At 49.8% G+C, this 20,849-nt stretch overlaps 3 protein-coding genes and 1 long non-coding RNA gene across 18 annotated transcripts in view; 2 read left to right on the top strand and 2 right to left on the bottom strand.

Annotated features, from left to right (window-relative positions):
* Mtss1 (MTSS I-BAR domain containing 1) overlaps positions 1 to 3,647 on the top strand; it is a 126,894-nt gene extending 123,247 nt beyond the window's left edge. For all 13 annotated transcript variants that reach the window (XM_040730569.1, XM_040730571.1, XM_021234499.2 and 10 more), the window contains one exon: positions 838 to 3,647. In XM_040730569.1, coding sequence (XP_040586503.1) covers positions 838 to 1,538 — 701 coding nt within the window. In that variant the 3' untranslated portion in view covers positions 1,539 to 3,647. The remainder of the gene's footprint in view (positions 1 to 837) is intronic.
* Positions 3,648 to 5,681: 2,034 nt separating this feature from the next.
* Positions 5,682 to 11,645, bottom strand: Ndufb9 (NADH:ubiquinone oxidoreductase subunit B9). Its single transcript, XM_005082744.4, has 4 exons — positions 11,488 to 11,645; positions 8,983 to 9,175; positions 8,070 to 8,183; positions 5,682 to 5,902 (listed from the first exon to the last, which is right to left on the bottom strand). The coding sequence occupies exons 1-4, from the start codon at positions 11,586 to 11,588 to the stop codon at positions 5,771 to 5,773; spliced, it is 540 nt and encodes a 179-aa protein (XP_005082801.1). The 5' UTR covers positions 11,589 to 11,645; the 3' UTR covers positions 5,682 to 5,770.
* Positions 10,888 to 20,849, top strand: part of Tatdn1 (TatD DNase domain containing 1) — a 32,483-nt gene continuing 22,521 nt past the window's right edge. Inside the window, exons 1-2 of one of the 3 annotated variants that reach the window (XM_040730432.1) lie at positions 10,888 to 11,258; positions 20,324 to 20,389. In XM_040730432.1, the coding sequence (XP_040586366.1) occupies positions 20,350 to 20,389 (40 nt within the window). In that variant the 5' untranslated portion in view covers positions 10,888 to 11,258; positions 20,324 to 20,349. Of the gene's footprint in view, positions 11,259 to 11,682; positions 11,761 to 20,323; positions 20,390 to 20,849 lie in introns of those variants that run through there. The other 2 variants (XM_040730431.1, XM_040730433.1) reach the window with 2 other exon arrangements.
* LOC110343287 lies at positions 16,759 to 17,398 on the bottom strand. The gene is made up of 2 exons (XR_002385529.2): positions 17,349 to 17,398; positions 16,759 to 17,073 (listed from the first exon to the last, which is right to left on the bottom strand). It is a non-coding gene; the product is annotated as an uncharacterized LOC110343287 (long non-coding RNA).

The raw sequence follows: 20,849 nt of genomic DNA, 5'->3' as shown, positions 1-20,849 counted from the left end.
AGTCAAAGCCTCTGTCTTCCCTGCCTCTCTCCCTCATCCCACGACACGGACAAGGCAGGCAAAGCAGACATCTGACGGCTGGAGTCACCCTGATGGCTGAAAGCCACTTGCAACAAGCCGTGAGTCAGAGCTGAGCCAGTGAATTTCAAGGAAGCTGTAACCATGCCCGTTCATTATAACTCCACGCCCTCAGCTGTCCGGTCTCCCTTCTCCTTGGGAGATCGGGCAAAGCCTGACATACCTTTAGTAGTGGAACTATAGGGGTGCTGCTGGTATCAAGGGTAGAGACTAGGAGCCATGCTAAACTCTCTAACCCTAACCCTCTAGACTGCACCCCAGCAAATAATTATCTGCCCCAAGCCTCAAATTTCAGTTGATTTGTCGTTCAGAAACTTGAGCGTTCAATGCTTACCGTAAGCATCCCCTCCCCGTGGCCCCGAGATGTGCATTTTGAAGCAGGTGTGAGCACATGAGTGTCGGTATTTGTTTCTGGAGCTGCATTCTTCTCTGGCCTCCACTCGAGCAGTTAGTTAGTTGTCAGGGAGATGGCGAGGCCAACTCTGGTCTGTGTGAGATTTCTTGTGTCTAATTCTGGACCAGAGGATTGGCCAAATTTGTCTCCTTTCATCCTCTGTATCCCTTCCAGAGGTGGTTGGTGGCCGCTTTGTCACAGCCCAGCAGTCTCAGGTCTTTCCCCAGCTCACAAGTCTGTTGGGTGCCCGGGACAAATCGGGGGACAGAGCAGAGGGCTCCTGTAGGAGTTGGCACTGAGGCAGGGGACAGGGAGACCATGTGTGCTCTGTCTGCCCACCGTGTCTAATCGAGTCCTACCCTCAGTTTCAGATTATGACTATTTCTCTGTAAGCGGTGACCAGGAGGCTGAGCAGCAGGAGTTTGACAAGTCCTCCACCATTCCAAGGAACAGCGACATCGGCCAGTCTTACAGGCGGATGTTCCAAGCCAAGCGCCCCGCCTCAACTGCTGGCCTCCCCACCACCCTTGGACCTGCGATGGTCACACCAGGGGTTGCCACCATCCGACGGACCCCTTCCACCAAGCCTTCCGTCCGTCGGGGGACCATTGGCGCTGGTCCCATCCCCATCAAGACACCAGTGATCCCTGTCAAGACCCCAACTGTCCCAGACCTTCCTGGGGTTTTGCCATCCCCTCCAGATGGGCCAGAGGAGCGGGGTGAGCACAGCCCCGAGTCTCCATCTGTGGGGGAGGGGCCCCAGGGTGTCGCCAACATACCCTCTTCCTTGTGGAGTGGCCAAGCCTCTGTCAACCCTCCACTTCCAGGCCCAAAGCCCTGTATACCCGAGGAGCACAGACAGGCGATTCCGGAGAGCGAGGCTGAGGACCAGGAAAGGGACCCCCCAAGTGCCACCGTCTCCCCAGGCCCGACTCCAGAGAGTGACCCTGCAGACCTGAGCCCGAGAGAGAGTCCTCAGGGAGAAGACATGCTGAACGCCATCCGGAGGGGTGTCAAACTGAAGAAGACGACCACTAATGACCGCTCAGCCCCTCGCCTCTCTTAGGTTCTCATAGTTGCCGGGAAACGCTGCCAGTGGGGAGTGAACTCTTTCATTAATAAAACCTAATTTGTCTGATCCATTTCAGTCTATAATCAAGCAAAAGATTTTGTAGGCAATTGGGAATTCTGCTCTTTTGAAAGTATTCATCTTTAGATAAGAATTAAAAGCAACATATGTAATTGACATAATCTTGATCTTTTAATTTGTAAATATTGAAAGTTTCTTTCTGCATATTTTAATCTTAGTTTCCCTTTTGATTTTTCTGAAGGTGCCAAATTCCATTTAACTTTTTTACAAGTCTTTGTAAAATTTTAAATGCATAAAGGGGAGGGGGTGGGCTGGGACTGGGACCCTGGAGTAATTTCACAACAGGATTACATACTTATTCTTCCCTCCTTCAAGCTTTTGTAGATGCATTGTAGCCGTCTAGTTTAGAAGCAAATTCCAGTTACTTTAATGGACAAACACAATGGATAAGGGGTGAAACCCTCTTTCACATATACTGTGTTCTGGATGAGAAACTCAGAGTAACAATTGAGCAATATGCAGAAAGATAAACCTGGACATGGTGGACTGTGTTGGGATTGGGGGGGGAGGGCCGTGGGAGGGGCACACTGTCAACGTAGCCAATCCTGTTACACTTATGAGTAGCCTTGTAGGTTGAATTTCCAGTAGCTTCATGGTTAACGCATCCGAATAAGCCATACTAGGTCGCAGTGTTTGTTCCCATAGGGTTTTTAAGGACTCCCTTTCTCCCTGCATTCTTCCCGACTGCACCCAGCACCCACATCCAATCCCACGCATGCGTAACACAGGTGGACATAGACCCGTTACTTTCCAGTCTCTTACACTCACTTCCACTGAATCCAGATACATCCAAAGGGGTAAGGCAATTCAGAAAATGTGAAAACATTAAAAAAAACGATAGCAGGGAATTCTTAGATATAGAAAATGCCTTTTACTTAACTGTGCCCAGCAGGCTGGGTACCTTGAAAAGCCCAGATATTTTGAAGAAGAAAAGAATAAAAAAATAAAAAACTCAAACAGATTTATCAAGGGTAACCAGCTTGGAGTCTAGTGATTTGCCAATGTGCTTAACCAATCAGGGGGCTTGTTTTTCTTCTGTCTGTAAATAAGGGCAGGTGATTGGCTTCTAAACACCGGAGCGAGGAGGATTTATTTACTGTCACTGGGAGTCTGATCTCTAGTCAGGCAATGTTTTTCCTTGTTTTAAAGATGGATTTGTCTTTTCTTTTAAGTGGAAGTTAAATTTGTTACAATGCCCATCCCTAATGTCTACAGGCCCTCAGCAGTACAGTAGCTGAGAGTCCATGCCTGTTTCCAGGACAAGTGTGGCAGGTCCTCAGTGCTCTGAGGATCTGTTGGCTCTACCCGCCGAGGACGTGATCTTCTACTTTTAACGCATAACCACACTGGATGTGAGGGCCGTTCCTCTGGTCACTGTTTATATACTGACATGTATCACTGCTGTGGTTGCTCAAAGGACATTTTATGTTATGGCTTTAAAAAAGGCATGATTATTAGAAACGACGTAAGCTCTTTTCTTTGAAAAACAAGCTCCTTTTACGGACTATACGCAAACAGTAGTGCCTGCGGTGTAGCCCGCCAAGCTCGATGACTCAAGGTAGCTGATGCATTCCTCGTGCAGATGATGCTTGAGATGGTTTCTGCAAATGCAGAAATCGCTGCAAGGTCATTCTAATAGATGCAAGTGGTATTTTAAACCTCTGAAAGGAATGGATGTAACTGTACGTTGGTACAGCTTTTCACTTGTTTAGTTTTTAAACGTTAGTATAATCTGAATAAAGTTAATATAAACTGTTGCCAAATTCAATGTAGAAAGAATGTGACAAACGCCTTGGGTAGTTCTGTTTGTGTTTTTGCATATTGTAAAAGCAGTGTCACAGCTGAAAACGAACCCTTCCTAAAGGTCACTTCCTGTGGTTTAGTTGTTAGTTTGTATTGAGAGTTGACCTCTCCCTGTGCAGTTTTTGTTCTAAACTTGTATAAATAACAGTGTGTAAAGTGTCTCCCTTCCACAATGTAACAATTGCTTCAGCCTACCTTATAAATAAAGAGCCACTAAGGAAAGTCCTTGTCTCATTCACATTGTTCGAGGTCTTGTCCAGTGTCAGAACACCACCGAGTCTCGAACTTAGCTCAGAAAATGTTAGGAAGTCATTTCTGTGGCAGTTGGGGCATGTAGGGGCAAGAGCTGCCTAAACTCATTATTTAGAAACAGTTAAACCAAACCTAGAAGCATCTGGTTTGTGTGGGCAAGTCGTTTTAAGACGGCTTTTTTTTTTGAAGGCAGTTTCAACTATGCTGCCGGGGCTGAGCTGAAACCCTGCAGACCAGGGCAGCCTTGAACTCAGCAGAGATACACCCGCCTGTGTCCTGAGCGTGCACTTTTTTAAAGTGCTGGCATGACATTTAAATCCCAGCACTTGGGAGGCAGGGGCAGGTGGAACTCATTTCTCTAAGTTCGAAGCCAGCCCAGTCTGCAGAGTGAGTCACAGGCCAGCCAGGACTACACGGAGAAAGCCTGTCTTGAAATAAAAACAAAAATGCTGGCTTGTGTGTCATGGTGTGTATGGAGGTCACTGGACAGTCTGTGGGCGTCGGTTCTCTCCTGAACATATATGGGGATAAACAGGCTTGGTTCCTGGCCTTCTCTGCTTTACTTTCTAAAAAAAGTAGCTTCTTGGAATATTAAAAAAGGTCTACTATAAGGACTCAGGCACTATGCTGGCCTGCCCCTGTCACCTGGCAGAATGTACTCAGGCAGCTCTCTGGTCAGCCCAGAGTTCCATGAGTACTAAGTCTACACGCAGGTGCAAAGCACCCCTTTAAAAGACAGACCCCACCCACTTATGCTATTTCCCGCTGTTCCCTTGGGGCACACAGGACTTTTCCAGTCTCCTCTTCTGTCCTCTCTGTCTCTACCTCTTTTCTCTTTCCTTCCCCCTTCCTCCCCTTTCCAACAAAACTTCTCACTTAAGCTGTCTGCCTGGGATGTTTGTCCCCTGGCCTGCCATGGGATCCAAGGCTCCCCACACGTTACAACATCTACTATATTTTGACCTTTGACCGCAAACAACCCATGCTCAGCAGAGGATGCACAGCTGGGGGCCTGTGCATCCCACATGAGGCCCTTCGCCCCAGCCATCAAACCCGCACTCCATCTCCGGGATGCCCTGGACTCCACGCCTCCCGTGCGCTGCTCAGGGTTGCTGTTTCCATGACTCAGATCCTGTTAGGAAAACCTTCAGAAAACCGAGAAGGTAGCTAGGGGTGGTAGTGTACGCCTGCAGTGCTGGCGAGTGGGGCGCTCGCTGAGACACCATTCACGGCTTTTGAAGCCCTCATTCTTCTCCTCTCTTCACTCTAACCTTCAGCTCAGCTGGGCTAGGGAGGTGGATGGCTCGGAGGATGTTGGGGAAGTCCTGTTATTTGCCTGTGCATTTGTCAATAAAGTACTGTCTGGCCAATAGAAAACCTAGATAGGAGGGGCTAGGAATCCAGGAGGATTCTGGGTAGGAGAAACACAAGAGAGTCAACATGTAACCGCCATGGGGGTAGGAGCCCAGAACTATTCTCCGGTAAGAGACATACTTAGATTAACAATTATGGGGTAATTACTTAAAGCAGAGCTAGCCAGTAAGAGACAAGCAAGGCCAACAGCTTCATAATTAATACAGCCTCCTGTGTGTTTATTTGGGGACTAGAATGTGGCAGAGCCCAGAAGGCTGGTGGGGGATAAACCAAAGCGGCTAGCAAAGAAAAAGCTTCTCTTAACAGGAGGACAACAAGGCAGTTGCGAGGACCTAGGTCCAGAGCCCCAGAGCCCACTGAGCTGGGTGCAGCCATGCATGAGAGACCTCGACTCAAAGACGGATGGCAAACGACCCCTGAATGGTTCCCTGCCCTGCACACGTGTGCCCGGCTGCACAGACAAAGAACACGTCAGCCTGGTCCTAACAGTGTCGCATCTGTTCCACTACAAAGTTTTTCCTTACACACGCGCTATCAACACACTTCTACATGTAGTCTTTAAAAACATGGTATATATGATAAAAACCAAGCCACAGTAATCCTTGGAAGAACACCTCAGCCACAGCCGACCATGTTTAGTTAGTTTTATTAGGGCAAGTGGGAGCATGCTCTCTAAAGTGTCTCTCTCACTTGCAAGCATTAACAGTGAGCGCCTGTGTCTACACGGGCCGATCCCGAGGTCTGGTCACAATATGCCACCACAATGGGGGCAAGTCACCTTCCTTTCTGGCGGGAGGCAGAGCTTCAGTCATGGTACCATCAGGTGGCATCTCCTCCTGCAGCTGCTTAACCTGGAAGGGACAAGGAAGGGGCGATCACCAAAGGACTCCAACGGTAAGCCGCGGCTGCCGTGGTCACATGACAGCCCACCTGTGTCGTGTCAGCATCAAGAAGTGTTTATTTCGCCGGCCGGTGGTGGCGCATGCCTTTAATCCCAGCACTCAGGAGGCAGAGGCAGTTGGATCTCTGTGAGTTCGAGGCCAGGCTGGACCGACAGCCTCCAAAACAATACAGAGAAACCCTGTCTCGTAAAAACCAAAAAAAAAGAAAAAAAAAAAGAAAAAAAAAAGAAGTGTTTATTTCATACAAGCCTGCATCGTGCCCACATCTGACTGGACAAATGAGGAAACTCCTTGAAGGCAGGGTTTCCTATGGAGCTGCCTCTACTGGCCTGGATCTTGCAATGTAGCCCAGGCTGGCCTCTAACTCCTCAGTCTTCCTGCCTGGCTCTTCCCACTGCGGTAGTCAGCGGCGCACCAGGCAAGTGTTCTATTCAATTTTAGCGCCGGCAAGCTGGTCACTCCACCTCTTCCTCCTTAAGCCAAGTCACAGGCACCTTCCTGACTCCTCGTCTTGGTCCCCCATCTTCTCTAAGTGCTCTCCTAAAACACTGAGGAAGCTAAAGCCCAGTTCAGGGGTAGTAGGGACGCAAATTCAGAAGTTCCTGAGAAGCTGGGTGGTGGTGGTGCACCCTTTAGTCCCAACACTTGGGAGGCAGAGGCAGGTGGATGTCTATGAGTTTGAGGCCAGCCTGGTCTACAGAGTGAGTTCCATCACAAGAATTCAGGTGAAGTCACATGAAAAGTGAACTCTGTCCTGCCTGATGCTGCCCAACAATTCCTACTGTAGGGTTCTTAGGTCACTGTCCTCATGGGACGGGACTATAGTCAAAGCTCATCTGTGCACAGCACGGGCTAAGGTAGAATCAAGCAGAAAAGGGAGGAAGCCAGAGGTTCCCAGTGATCATTGTAGAGCAAGCCCGCTGTTCACCACCAAACTTTTATTTCCCCCGAGACAGGGTTTCTCTGTGTAACAGTCCTAGCTGTTCTGAAACTCTGGAACTCACTCTGTAGACCAGGCTGGCCTTGAACTCACAGAGATCTGCCTGCCTCTGACTCCTGAGTTACAGAGAAAAACCCCATATTGAAAAACCAAAAAGAGAAAGACAGTTAAATGTGCAAACTGGACCCAGCAGCTCAGTATAGCTAGGAGAAAATACTGGAACAAACCAATGGCTTATCCAGTGTCAAATGGGCCGCCACTGTCCATCGCTTACCTGGTGTCAAATAGGCCACCACTGTCCATGGCTTACCCAGTGTCAAAGGGGCCACCACTGTCACTTGACAAGCCCACTTTCCCCCTGCGGGTTCACCCTCTCCAAATCCCACACAGCTCTTCTGCACCCGCCACGCGCTCCTCCCCGGGCTGTTTCTCAGGACACTGAAGAAGCGGACTCACCCTCAAAGCTTTTAACCTGAACGCATTTACATAACATCCCTCAAGGGTCTCAATCACTCTACAGTTTAAACACAAGTGAAAACGCACAAATCTACACAACTGGAATCTCTCCTCACGTCTGCCGACCCTCAGACTTCGCCCTCCCCAATGTTTGGCTGTCCCGGTGAGCCCCCGGACTTCCCTTACGTTACCAGTCTTCCCCATCTTCACCACCGCCATCACCTGCCCCCCACCCCACCAATGAACACCCCCCCAGGAGACATCCTGAAAGTCTATTTCCGCCCACAGAGCAGCCACACACCCTTTCCACTAAACTACTACGCTAGCCCTAAAGTGGGCTCCGCATGTCCACTCAGACGATGGAAGGGCACTAAAACCTAACTGCGAACACCGTCCGCTGAATGAGGAAAGCTGCCTAGGGCTCTAGAGCAGAGGAAGGAGGGGAACCGGACAGAACACATGAATCCAGGAAGCGGGAGGAGGGAAAGACATGAGAGAACAGAGATGCTCGGGGCACACCACGGAGGGAGACAGCGGGGAAGCCGGCCAGCGAGGAGCTGACACAGTAGAAACTAGAGCAACTGTGGCGGCTGGGATGTGGACCTCCGCGGGGAAGCCGGCCAGCGAGGAACTGACACAGCTGTGGCGGCTGGGATGTGGACCTCAGCACAGAGGCGACGCCACGCATCCGCGTGCTACGGCGCACGGGGAAGGACGTACCTCCCGCTCCCAGCTTTCCATCCTCAGTTTCTTCCACTGCTCTCGCTTGGAAAAGTAATCAGGATACACTGCTTTCTCAGAAGGGTGCCAGTAATCTAAGAGCCATTCCGGAGCCTGCCGGGAGAGAAAGTCATGTTATTCCACGGGCCACCTTCATAAACACCACGGACAACGCCTGCTCGGGAGACAGGAGACAGACTCGGGGGCTCTTCCTACCAGCTATGGCTCGGCTGGGGACGTACTTGTCACTCTAGTCTGAGAGCCTGGAAAGGCAGGCACGGTGATAAGCACCTGCTATGCCAGCGACGTTGGGTCCTTGGCGCTCACTGGCCACCCGGCTTGGCAGGAGGCGTGGGCTCCAGGTTCAGTGAGTCTCAGAAAGTGAGGAGCAACTGAAGAAGACACCCCAAGTTACCTCTGGCCTCTGCAAGTACATCACACACTGTGTGTGTGCGCATGTGAGTGTGTGCGTGTGTAAAACTGGTACTGTCACTGTTTCCAACTCTCAGCAATGAAGAGCAGAGGGCCAGCAGACACGGGAGGTTAGAGAGGGCGCCTCAGAGGAAGGGGCACATGGCGCACACATTACAGTTAGTCCGAGAAAGCTGCCATCCTTCCTCTCTGGCTTGCGTGTCCAAAGCACCAAGAATTATGGACGCATTTCCCGAGTATCTCTGCAGTGCTCAGCACCAATCCAAACTGACTAGTTATGTACCAAATACTTTAACGCTGGGCTTTGCTAACCGGACGCTGCAGAAGCTTAGAGCTGACTTTATGAAGAGAGAGGAAAAGTTCAGCTGTCACGGGTTTGGCCACTGCTCAAATGGCACACGGAACGCAGAGCTGAGGTCCGGGACGGGGACAAAGCGGGGCTCTCGAGGAGCAGCTGCCGTGTATGGGCGGCGTCACCCACCTTGTAACACTCGTATCTCTCATAGGAGGTGCCGCCCGGAGAGTCGGGGAAGATATACGGCTGAGGATGCTGATTCTGCCAGAATTCTTCCTCTGCCTCCTTCAGCAGCTGCGTAGCCTTCATCATGTCCTTCTCATCCCTATGCTCTTCAAACCGGGCTCTCAGCAGACAGGCGAAGTACCGGTACTTCTCCCTTAAATGAGAGCGGGTGTGGATGGACATCAGGACAGTTACCTAACTGGTGGGGAGGTCAGCACTCCTACAAACACACCCCAGACGAGCAACTTTCCAGCACCCCATCAACCTCCCAAGCGGCTGCTTCATCTGCAGCCTTCCAGACAGCAACAGCAGACACTGCATCAGCACAGCCTGGCCACTTCCTCTCTCCTCCACGGAGCGAGGCTTTGATGGGAAGGGGAAAGGGAGGCAGCAGCCTTTGCAGGACTGCTCAGTACGCCTTCCCTGCAGGTCCTCCCATCCTGTGCTGCTGGGTGCTCTGCCAAACCCTGGAGACGCATAGTAGACTAAGAAGGGAGGTATGACCCGGCAGAAAGACCTTTGCTCCAATCCGGTCCTTAAATGGTGATGTCCACACTGCTCACGAACCTTAGGTAAGTAACAGTCTGGTGTTGACGACCCTGTGAGCAGACAGCAGGAGCCTCTGATGACAGTTTGGGGCAGATGGCAAGGGCCTAAATCAGGGAGCTGCAACAGCAGACAAGGCATGGAAAAACAAACAAATACCCGTCTAGAAGACCAAGGTGTGAGTGTGAGCCTCTCTACATCAGGGTTAAACGGGGTTCAGAGACTGGGTTAGCTACGTAATGTATCTAAAGACCGACAGAAAGACCCCGTGAGCTGAAGGACAAAAGCACTTCTCACACAGTGGTCGGCAGAGTTCACGAGCCCAGTGATACAGCAGGCATTACTAGGAGAAAATAACGTCCGAGAAGCAGAGTCCAGTAAAGGCAGGATGCATGAAGTGTGTGTTACTGGCAGGATACACAGGAAGCTAGGGCGTCCTGGAGGACATGTCTAAGACTACTGACTGAATTGCTAGTAATGCCGCTTCAGAATATAATCAGCATTGAGGATATCCACAGGATACACACATCTTAGGATGGAACCAGAGAACAGCCCAGGAGGCAAACCAGGGCCAGGGAGATACGGCTCAGTAGCTAAAGAACCGTGCGGGCAATGGGACCCAACTATGGAGCTCCAGAACCCAGGTGAAGTTGGACACGGAGCACACATTGGTACTCCCAATCCTCCTCAAAATGAGAGGAGGTGACAGGAGACTTCCAGAAGCTTGTGGGCAGGCTAGGGCATACCCCGTCCCCAGCAAGGTGCAAGGTCGAGGTTGTCCTCTGACTTTCACACATGTGACATCTGGATCCGTAGTTTGTTTTTTAAAGGAAGCCATTCAGCGGACTGAGAAAGGGTGTCAGGTTTAAAATACTTTGGGCCAGCCTCGTCACACTAGCTAGTTTGATCATTCCCTTCATGATTATGAACCCCTGTATGTCCACGTGTATACAGCATCCCCTGGATTCCTGAAGGCTCTAGCTTCTTTTGAAGACTGATAATTCTGTTTTCTATGTGTTTACCTGTCACTCTGCCCAATAATCCATGGGAACCAAAACTTAAAAAGCAGTAACTGTTATAATCCTTAGGAAAGAAGCTAACAATTGTGCAACACTGTACACAGCCCCGCCTTCGTAACAAAGAGACAGAATCGCGAACTTGCATTCAGGGATTCAGGGACACACTCCGTGGGCATTCCAGGGCTACTCAGCTTTCCATCATTTTCTCGGAAGTGCTTCATGTAAGACTAGGCTTTAGTGTAAGAGTGCGGCGGTCTAGCATTTACCCACCTTTCATTTCTTTTAGGCCATGAAATTCTACGTGTTTCAACACTATACTGTTATTCTGTTTATTGGTAAAACAGGCTGGCTCCTCAAACTCGTTATGTAACCGAGGCTACCTCTGTCTGCCCCGGCACAGGCCACCACCCTACGCGGCTCTTCACAGTAAGAACAGTCACAGTCGGCTAAAGGAATAGATTTACGTAGGCGGCGAGGACGACGCGGCCATAATGGAGAAGGAGCGATCGGGTACAGATAAATACAGAAGAGACGATGCTTCTGCGTCAGAAACCGAGATCTCAGCCCGAGCTTGGCCGCGCAGAAGCTGAACAACCTCGGCCTGCTCCTCTCTCTGCAGGATACGACTAAAAGAATCGCTAACGCCCAAGCCAGCCTGCAAGCTAAAATCCTGTACGTGTCACCGTTAACACCGGGGACGACGGGGTCGCGGACACGCTGGCGTTGGGCCCCGAACGACGACAATCTTTCTACTCCTTTTTCCATGCAAACCCTCCGTCCCGCCCCGCAAAGCCGTCCCCGCGACCTCGAGACGCAGCCCGGGCTGCACCGGGTCAAGGGCGCGCCCCGTGCTCGGCGTCCCGGCCCGCGGGGCGTCCTTCCCCCGCGCCCCGGTGCCCACCTGTGGATACACCACGACTCGAGGTGGCGCAGCGCGCGCTTATACAGCCGCAGCACCTTCTGCTGGTGGCTCAGGTAGGCGGCGGGCGCGCAGAACGCCATGGCGCCCGGCTCAACCTTCAGCGGCCGCCCGGAACCCGGAAGGAGCGGCCGGGGGCGGATCCGGGGCGGGGGGGGTTGGACCCGGAAGGGGCGGTCGAGAGTGCTCCGGGCCACTTCCGCTTCCGCCGGGGAGGAGCGCGCTGCGCCGTCATGAGTCGCTTCAAGTTCGTGGGTAAGGGCGGGTTGTCCCGGGCCGGGGGCCGTCGCTGGCGCTCTCGCGTCCCCTCCCCGCGGCTTGGCCTCTCGAGGGGGCAGGGGGTTCCGGGGACGTCCCGGGCGCCGGCAGCGAGCGATCGGGTCTTGCCCGGGGATGCTCTTCCTGCGCGTGCGCCCGTGCGTGCGGACGCCCGCGGGTGGCGGCTGTCACGGGTGCCCTGTGTGTGTTCTGTCTCCCTGAAGAGACGGGGATGAGCGGCGGGGCGCGTGCCAGCGGTAGATGCTGGGCTAGCCTGGGCCAGCCCCCGAGCCCCTCATCCCCAGAAAAGAAGAAGAAAGCGCCGCCCCCAGGCTTTCGTGACCCCCTCACTTCTCTTCATGGCCCTCCGGACAGTGCCTTCAAGGTGCCGCCCCACTCAGCCATCCGCTCATGCCGCAAACAAAACAAAAAGGAAAAAAGCAAAAAAAAAAAAATATTTGGGCAGTGGTGGCGCACGCCTTTAATCCCAGCACTCGGGAGGCAGAGGCAGGCGGATCTCTGTGAGTTCGAGACCATCATGGTCTACAGAGCGAGTTCCAAAACAATACAGAGAAACCCTGTCTCGAAAAACCACACACACACCAAAAAACAAAATAAAACAAAGAAACAAAACAACCACAGACGACTCCGATAGGCTTGGCATTGGGTCGTGGTCCAGCGTTGCTGGAATCGCCATCCAATGATGAACCAGAGTCCACAGACAGGTGGAAAAGAAACATTGCGTTACCTGGCAACATCCATTCAACAGCGGGAGAGGGCGGCAGGCATTCAGAATGGTACTTTGGAAAACTCGGGCGACATTGTAAGAGGTGGGGTTGGAAGGATGACTAGGACCGTTACTTAAGTCTCACTCTGTGGGGTGGCGTTTCAGTGAAGGGTTTTCAGGAAATCGTCGTGTGCCGCGTATGTGACAAAAGCCATGCCCTCTGGGGTGCAGTTGTGGGTAGTTTCAGCATGAACCTTGACTTTGTGGAATTTCCAGCTACTTAAGGGTGGGAAGTGGCAGGGACGAGGTTACCCTGATAGTCACTGCGTAGATTTAGTGGCCGATGAAGAGAGGTGTGAACAGAAGTGCCTCAGATTTTGACTGGGGCAGTGAAGAGAAGTGGGACAGGTGTGCACAGCTTCTGACACGTGTTTGTGGACAAGACACACCCAAAGACCACAGGCTGGGAAATACCCGAATTTGAAACGGAAGCGTCACGGGCGTGGCAGTAGAGGGGAGGGCCACTCAGGTCTATTGAATTCGGTCGAGCCTTAAAAGACATCCAAGCGGATACATCATCCAGGCACTTAGAAATGTGGTCGGGCACTCGAGAGTGGTTAAGATTACATACTAAGACCCGAGAAAAAATTTAAGCAATGCATTTTCCAAAGGCATTCTATCCAAGTCACTGGAACTGTAAGAAATCTCGTAGTGAGTTCATTTTCACACTAAAGAGATGAAGTCCTATGACCAGGCAAAGCCAATGTGAGGGAAAATATTAACAGGTTAAAAACTTGAGGTGAAGCCGGGCGTTGGTGGCGCACGCCTTTAATCCCAGCACTCGGGAGGCAGAGGCAGGCGGATCTCTGTAAATTCGAGACCAGCCTGGACTACCAAGCGAGTTCCAGGACAGCCTCCAAAGCCACAGAGAAACCCTGTCTGAAAAAAAAAAAAAATGAGGTGAAGGTTGGGTGTTCTGGGATGCTTGGCATGAGGAGCTAGGAAGTGGCGTGTCCTGGAGAGGGCACCAGAGCCCTCTCTCCTTACCTCTGCAGTCTCCATGCTGTTGCTGGTTGTTGGAGTCTAGGCTGGGTGTTTCTAGGTTCTTGATCCAAAGAACTAAAAAGAAGGAGGTTTGCAGGGGTTTGCAAGGAGACTTTCTTTTGTGAAGCGATAATACAGATTAAATAGAGTGTCAAGTTTTCTTTTTTTAACTTGCAATGCTTTGTTAAAATAAAGTTTAAAATATATTTTAATGTAGATGTGAGAGTTTAGCAGAGAAAGCTGTTTGTATTTTTTTTGTCTTACGCCTTGTTATTCGAAAGCAGTCTTAGTATATAAACAAGTTAGTGTGTTCCTGCTCCAATAAAATTTTATAGACATTAAATCTTGAACTTAGAAAATTTGATTTATTTCATCCATGTGGGAGTGGGTATGTGTGTATGGGTACCTATGAAGACCAAAAGAGGGGGCCAGACCCCCTGAAGCTAGAGTCACAGGCAGTTGGGAGCCACCTGATGTGGGTGCTGGGAACCCAACCTGAGTGCTCTGGGAGAGCGGCAAGGACTCGAAACCTCTGACCCATCTGTCCAGCCCCTGAATCTTGTTCTTTTCAGTAATGTCCACAAGTAACAAAACATCCTGTTGATTGGTAAAAGCAACTTAAAACGCACAGCCATTATTAGTATAGGGGCAAACAAAGCAGGCAGTAAAGCTGGACATTGTACGGCACACCTGTAACTCCAACCCACTGGGTTGGAGGCTGGAGCCCGTGCCATGTCTCACAGTGACGCCATCAGCAAGAGGACAGAGCTGCAGGGAGGAGTTCGGGGTCCCCTGCTCTAGCATCATTTTGTTAGTTTATGTATTTTTTGTCCCTGACTTGCTGGAGAAACTGGGCTGGTCGCCCCACTTTTTGGATTTGTCTGTTTGCTAAACAGTGGTGTGAGTCCCTTGATCTCTGATGCTGGGGAGTTCCTGGCCAGGAAATTAAACCTCAAGGCTAACAAATCCAAAACCATTTAAAATCCCTTGTTTGCTGTCTCTCTGTGTCCCTAGATCATAGGTGACATCGTTTGACATGATTCACCAAGCCCAACCAATGAGGCTGTAGCTTGCAGACACGGCTTTCTGAGAGACCAGCTGTGCAAACACTTTCCCACTTCTGTTCTGAAAAATAAACTCGTCAATACTTGTAGTTTTTATTGGAGACAGCCTTTTTTTTTTCTTTTGAGAAGGATTTCTCTGTGTAACCCTGGCTGTCCTAGAACTTGATCTAAGACAGCTATTTTTAAAAGCTAATAAAATGGAGACATTACTGTCCTATATAGCAGGGCATTCCATTGTATGAATCCTTCAGTTAGAAGGGTTGCTCGTGTTAACTGTGACTTACAGTCCTTCTCACTTGGTTTTTTGCTTTTCAAGCTGTTTAAATCTTTGACGGAACTGTCCAGAAGTTGGTTTTTATATGCTATTTGTTTTATTTATTTATTTTGAGATGGGTTTATCTGTGGGTCTAGTCATCCTGAAACTCACTCTGTAGACCGGGCCAGCTTCTGCCTCACAGGTGCTGGGATTAAAGTCATGCACTGCCACTGCCCAGCAGTATTTGTTTACTTTTGAGTTAATGGCTGATAAGCATACTTCTGATAAGAATGCTTTTAATTTAAAAGATACTATCTGTTATCATAGATCAGCACATTGTGAACAAGCAAAATAAATAGGATTTTAACTGCTTTTTTTTCTGAGGTTCCATCAAAATAGACAGGGATCTGGGGAGATAGTTAAATGGTTAAAATGAGGATCAGAATTCAGATCCCCCAAATTCCACCCTGGTGGGCATGGCAGCCTGCCTGTAGTTTTGGACCTTGGGAGGCAGAGGATCTCCACGCTAACCCGGATACCAGCTGTAGGGGCAAGTCCTGGGGTCAGTTGAGAAACCCTGCCTCAGTGGAGAAAGTGAAAGTGGACACTCCCAGCATCATTGTCAGGGTCACACAGGAGCACCCATCTGCGTACGTGCATGTGAACTCTAATACACATATTCATACATGTACTCATGGTGGCGGGGAGTCAGCTTGACTCAGTTGGCTCTTGGATAACCGTTTTGCATTGGGAGCATTGAGTCCTGAAGATGCTAACAAAACAATGTAAATTCCATACGGTGTTGGCATGTCACAGTTTTGTGTTGTGTTTGGTGATGGTAATCATTACCTGTTATAGGGCTTCTCATGTGCACAGTGCTTTCATCTTCATCCTTGGATTTGAGTCATAGTCCGTGTCAGAAGGATAATTCTACTCACTCACCAGGAAGATAATGGAGACTCAGCAGGGACCAATCCTGTTCGGCTAACAACTGACCGTGGCAAGAATTCTGACTCCAATGCTTACTTTCTTTCCATATTGTAATTATAGTTGTTTCATTCTATTGTACTTCTTAGACCTTGTTCAAGGATCGAACTCTTCCTAGTCAATTCTTCTGAACTTTTCTCTGGTTCCTCTGGGTCAGAGGGCTGAATTTTTGTCGTCTTTCCACAGATGTTTCTGGTGGGCGGGCGGGCAGGCTAGGACGTGGTTTCTGTCTGAGAGCATTTTGTGTGGGAGACTAGAGCAGGCCTTAGAGGAAACTGGTGATTCAGGGTGACATTAAACTTGGTGAGGACATGAAGAGGTTGTCCTTAGTCTGTTTATCAAAGAAGCAGCAGCTCTAATAACTGGCAGAGAGGAAAGGGCTGAGGACGTGAGCCGTGACGAGTCTTGTGGGAAGGGAAGAAGCAGGTGTCTGAGAACGAGAACTCTGGTACACCTGAGCCAGGACTGAGTCTACAGGCTGAATGAAGTCCACATGGCTCAGAACTGGAAGCCTGAGAGAGAACAACTCTCAAGGGAAGTAAATCACCTGGGGTCAACCTGCCCTCTGCCTCAGGGTGGGCATTGTAGAATATCTGAGATCTGCTCTGCCTAGGATTGGGACAAGTTGAAGATGGCTTCCTAAGCCGAGCTTCCAGTTAATCTTCAGGTCTCTCTCTTTCTCTCTTTTTTTTTTTTTTTTTTTTTTTTACGAAACAGGGTTTCTCTGTATTGTTTTTGAGGCTGTCGGTCCAGCCCGGCCTCGAACTCACAGAGATCCGCCTGCCTCTGCCTCCCGAGTGCTGGGATTAAAGGCGTGCGCCACCACCGCCCGGCGTCAGTTCTCTTCAATTAGAGTTGTGGGGGGGGGGTTGTCTAGGGTTTCTATTGCTGTGACAAAATACGGTGACAAAAAAGCAGGTTGGGGAGGAAAGGATTTATTTGGCTCATACTTCCTGGTTGTCTTCAAAACTAGTACCACCTGGTGACTCCTACACATTACCAAGTCCTGCTGCCAGCACAAAGCACAACCGGGACCACCTCTGGAGCATAGCTTCTCTGTGGAGAAGACGCTTCCCAGAAGATTTCATCACAGGGATGCTGGTCTCTCCTTAACTTCTTAGCTCCAGCCGACCAGCATCAAGCATCCCAGCACAGCAAAGTTTCGCTTTAGTAGTTCTGGTATCTTGGTAATCACAGCTGATTCTTCATCCCAGCTCACCGAACTACAAGATCTGAATTCAAAATAACAAATGGCCCTGATGGAGTCTTTCAACTTCCCTCTGAAACCCCACAAGCCAGGCCTCCATTGTCTGCACTACCCTCAACGTTCTTATCTTCCAGATCCCACAGAACAGCCCACTGAGCTCTCAACACTCAATGGCTCTTCTAGCCCAAAGTTCCAAAGTCCTTCCCAGTCCTCCCCAGACATGGTCATGTCTGTCACAGAAATAGCCCACTACACTGGTACCAAGATCAAGTTGGGGAGGGAAGGGTTTAGTCAGCTCACACTTCAGCAATGCTGCTCATCACTGAGGGAAGTCAGGACAGGAACTCAACAGGGCAGGAACCTGGAGGCAGGAGCTGATGCAGAGGCCATGGAGGGGAGCTGCTCACTGGCTTGCTTCCTCTGACTCGCTCAGCCTGTTGTAGAACCCAGGAATGCCACCACCCACCTTGGACTGTACCCTCCCCCATTAGTTACTAATTGAGAGAACGCCTTATACCTGGAGCTCACGGAGGCAATTCCTCAGCTGAGGCTCCTTCCTCTCTGATGACTCTAGCTCTGTCAAGTTGACACACAAAACCAGCCAGTACAGGTATTTATGTGAGAAGGGAAAGTATTGATCCCTTTACTGATGAAGAAGACTTCCTTGAAGAAACTGGAGCCTCACTGTCCTTGAATTGGCCTCTTGACCGGACCCCAACATTGAGCTTGTGGTTCAGAGGTTCAGTTTTACCAAGATTCATAGCGAGTCAGTTTAGTGACAAGCCTCACCCTGGTGTGTATCCCCTCCAGTTCCTCACCCCTCACCCTCAGTACTCCTGTCACTGGGGTCCACCCTCAGCAGGGTGAGTCCAGTTGAGTTCAGTTAGACTCCTTCCTCATACCCAATGGCCGTTAGAAGCTTACCCAATGATCCCCTACCCTTGGCTCCAAATCTCTACTTAGCCCTGTTTTGCGGTTTGCACCTGATCTCTCCTGCGGAACCTTCATCATAGCCAGGTGTTGTGGCCATGTCTCTGCCCCAGCCTTGCTACACACGGGCAGAGGTATCCTCACAAGTCTGAGGCTAGTCTGGGCCAAGTAGTGTGTCCGATTTAAAAAGCCAAACCTAAACAAAGCAAAGCCTCATTGCAATAATCCCTCTCAAATAATGTCCCCTTCGCTTTCATTAATGGGTGTCACAAACAAATACCTTAATAAACATATCTTAATGAATTTTTAAAACACTGGTTAAAAAAAATGAAATGAGCTAGAAAAGGCTAAAAGTGATAAAGGCTATTTTTGTTTTTTAATCGTTGGTGTTGGATGGTGACTAGTAACTGTAGACCAAACCCGAAGGCAGGATTTAGATGGAAAGGACTGTTTCCTCCCTGCTTCATTCTGAGCTTGTCTTCTTTACCTGATTTTCTTCCTGTGAGCTCTGGCATTCCATAAACCTACTGTATTTGAGGCATGGATTTGTGTGTTAGATGGTGTTTGTACCAGACTAGCCCTCCTACAAGGTAATGCTATCATAGTATCCCGTTTCTATCACAGTATTTGTATCAAAGTGACCCTCCTGTGGAGGAGGGATTCATAACCTCATCCATCTCTGTTGGCATGCTGATGCACACATATTTGTAATATTCTGTAGTGTCTTTCTTTCTGGTTCAGATGCCTAGGATTCTCTCTTTGTTTCCTCTTGGTTCTCCAAACCCCTGTTCGCCTCTCAAGGTCTGTCATCCTCAGGTGCAGCTTGGCGTAAGCCAGGAGAGAACATAAGAGCCTGACGTTTGGCAGAAGCCAGGAGTGTGGCGATCTCTGCTAGGCAGCTGCGGCTGCCAGGAGCTGAGGGCAGGATTTCTCACCTTACTCAGCTTGTCCTTTTACAAGCTTTACCAAGAGCACCACTGGTGTGGTGGGTTGGACAATTCTGTCACCATGGCGTATTCGCAGCAGTCACAGCCTCCGCTGTAGATGCCAGCAGCATCCCTGTCATGTGCGACACCCCAAGATGTATCCAGACATTGTCGATTGGAAGGTGTGAGAAGCGGGGCTGAGAGCAGTGAGGTGTGGCGGAGTTTCTCCCTGAGAGTCCCTGCCCTGTGCGCACACACACATGTACACTCACACACACACACATACACACATGTACACACGCACATATACACACACTCACACAACACACGCACACACATACACACACACTCCACACTCACCTGTGCTTAGAATGCCCTTTGCCTTCAGCTCTTAGGCTCTCTTCAGATCTCAACTCCCAGTGTGCCAGAATGAGTGTCTTCAGTGCGAATCTTGCCCCTTTGATTAAAAACCATCAGGCATCCTGCTGAACCCAGTATTTTTAAACACTAGTGCGTGCCACACTGGATTTAGCCTTTCTTGCTAGACCCTTCCTGTGCTTCTCTTCAGCAGCTGGGAAAGCTTTACCCTCCTAAAGAACCGTTTCCTACCCTGAAACCTCGGAGGCTTAGTCACGTTTCTGTTGCTGTGAAAAGGCACCATGGCCAGGGCAGCTTAGAAAAGACAAGATTTATCGGGGCTTACAGTTCCAGAGGGAGTCACCCACCGTCACGGCGGGGAACACAGCGGCAGACAGGCAGGCTCGGCTCAGGATCACTAGCTGAGAGCTCACATGTTCTCCCCAAATAACGGAGAACGCTGTCTGGGGGGTGGCATGGGCTTTTGAAACCTGAAATCCATCCCTAGTGACACACCTCCTCCTCCTCAAGGCCATGCCTGCTTGTCCTTCCCAGACAGTTCCACCAACGGAGCCTATGGGGGCGGTTTTCATCCAAACCACACTAACTCATCTGTGACATACAGTTCCAGGTTATTTCTTTCTGTGACCCCCTTCTGAGCCTGCCACCAAACTCTATGGTAGACTTCCTTGTCTGTGTCCCATACTAAATGTTTTAATATTATGTTCTTAGTATTTTAGAAAATGTTACTTATTGACAGTTTCATATGTGTATATGACGTATTTTAATTCTATCCCCAATGAGCTTTCCTGTCCCTCTGGCGTTCATCCGAATGCTCCATCATTTCCTGTGACTAGGTCTGCCTTGTTACTTCTCCATAAGTCTCTAGAGAGTAGAAATCACATCTGTGTTTCTGTGTCCCACACATTTATCATAGTAGTGATGACAAGCGGCCAGCCCATTGATATCGTTTGGATAAATGAAGGTGTGAATGAAAAGCTTATTTAGAGATGTTTCAGGTAAATGCTCTTAGTGATTATGTTTTGCTTTTGCTTTCTCCAGATATTGGTATCAACCTGACAGACCCCATGTTCAGAGGAATTTACAGGGGGGTGCAGAAGCATCAAGGTAAATGTCCCTTTTACTGAGGTGACTTCTATGAAGACAAACTATATCTTGAAATTCCACTCTTAAAATGGAAACATTAAAGAACTCTGGGTACCTGATAAAAGCGCAGCACTCAGGTAGAGGAAAGAGGAGAGCAAGTTTGAGGCCAGCCTGGGCTGCACGGTGAGAACTTGTTTGAAAACAAAATCCATCGTTGTATGTCAGGTAAAACAATAAAGTCAAACAAATCGTGTTGGTAAACCATGTCCTGAACAACAGAGCATGCAACCTAACAGTTCCCTCCTGTGAGCACCAGTGTGTCATGTTCTTAAGTATTTTCAGGGGCTCTAGGCGGCCCCGTAGTTAAGAACACTTAACACCCTTGCAGAGGACCCCAGTCCAGTTCCCAGCACCCACGCCTACACTGGGCAGCTCACAGCTGCCTGTAAGCCCAGCCCCCAAGCCCCAGAAGCCCTCTGCT

Source organism: Mesocricetus auratus, unplaced genomic scaffold (genome assembly GCF_017639785.1).
Source record: "Mesocricetus auratus isolate SY011 unplaced genomic scaffold, BCM_Maur_2.0 Super-Scaffold_100023, whole genome shotgun sequence".
Classification (NCBI taxonomy): Eukaryota; Metazoa; Chordata; class Mammalia; order Rodentia; family Cricetidae; genus Mesocricetus; species Mesocricetus auratus.
Note: the sequence above shows the minus strand (reverse complement) of the source record. Positions and strands in the feature narration are given on the sequence as shown.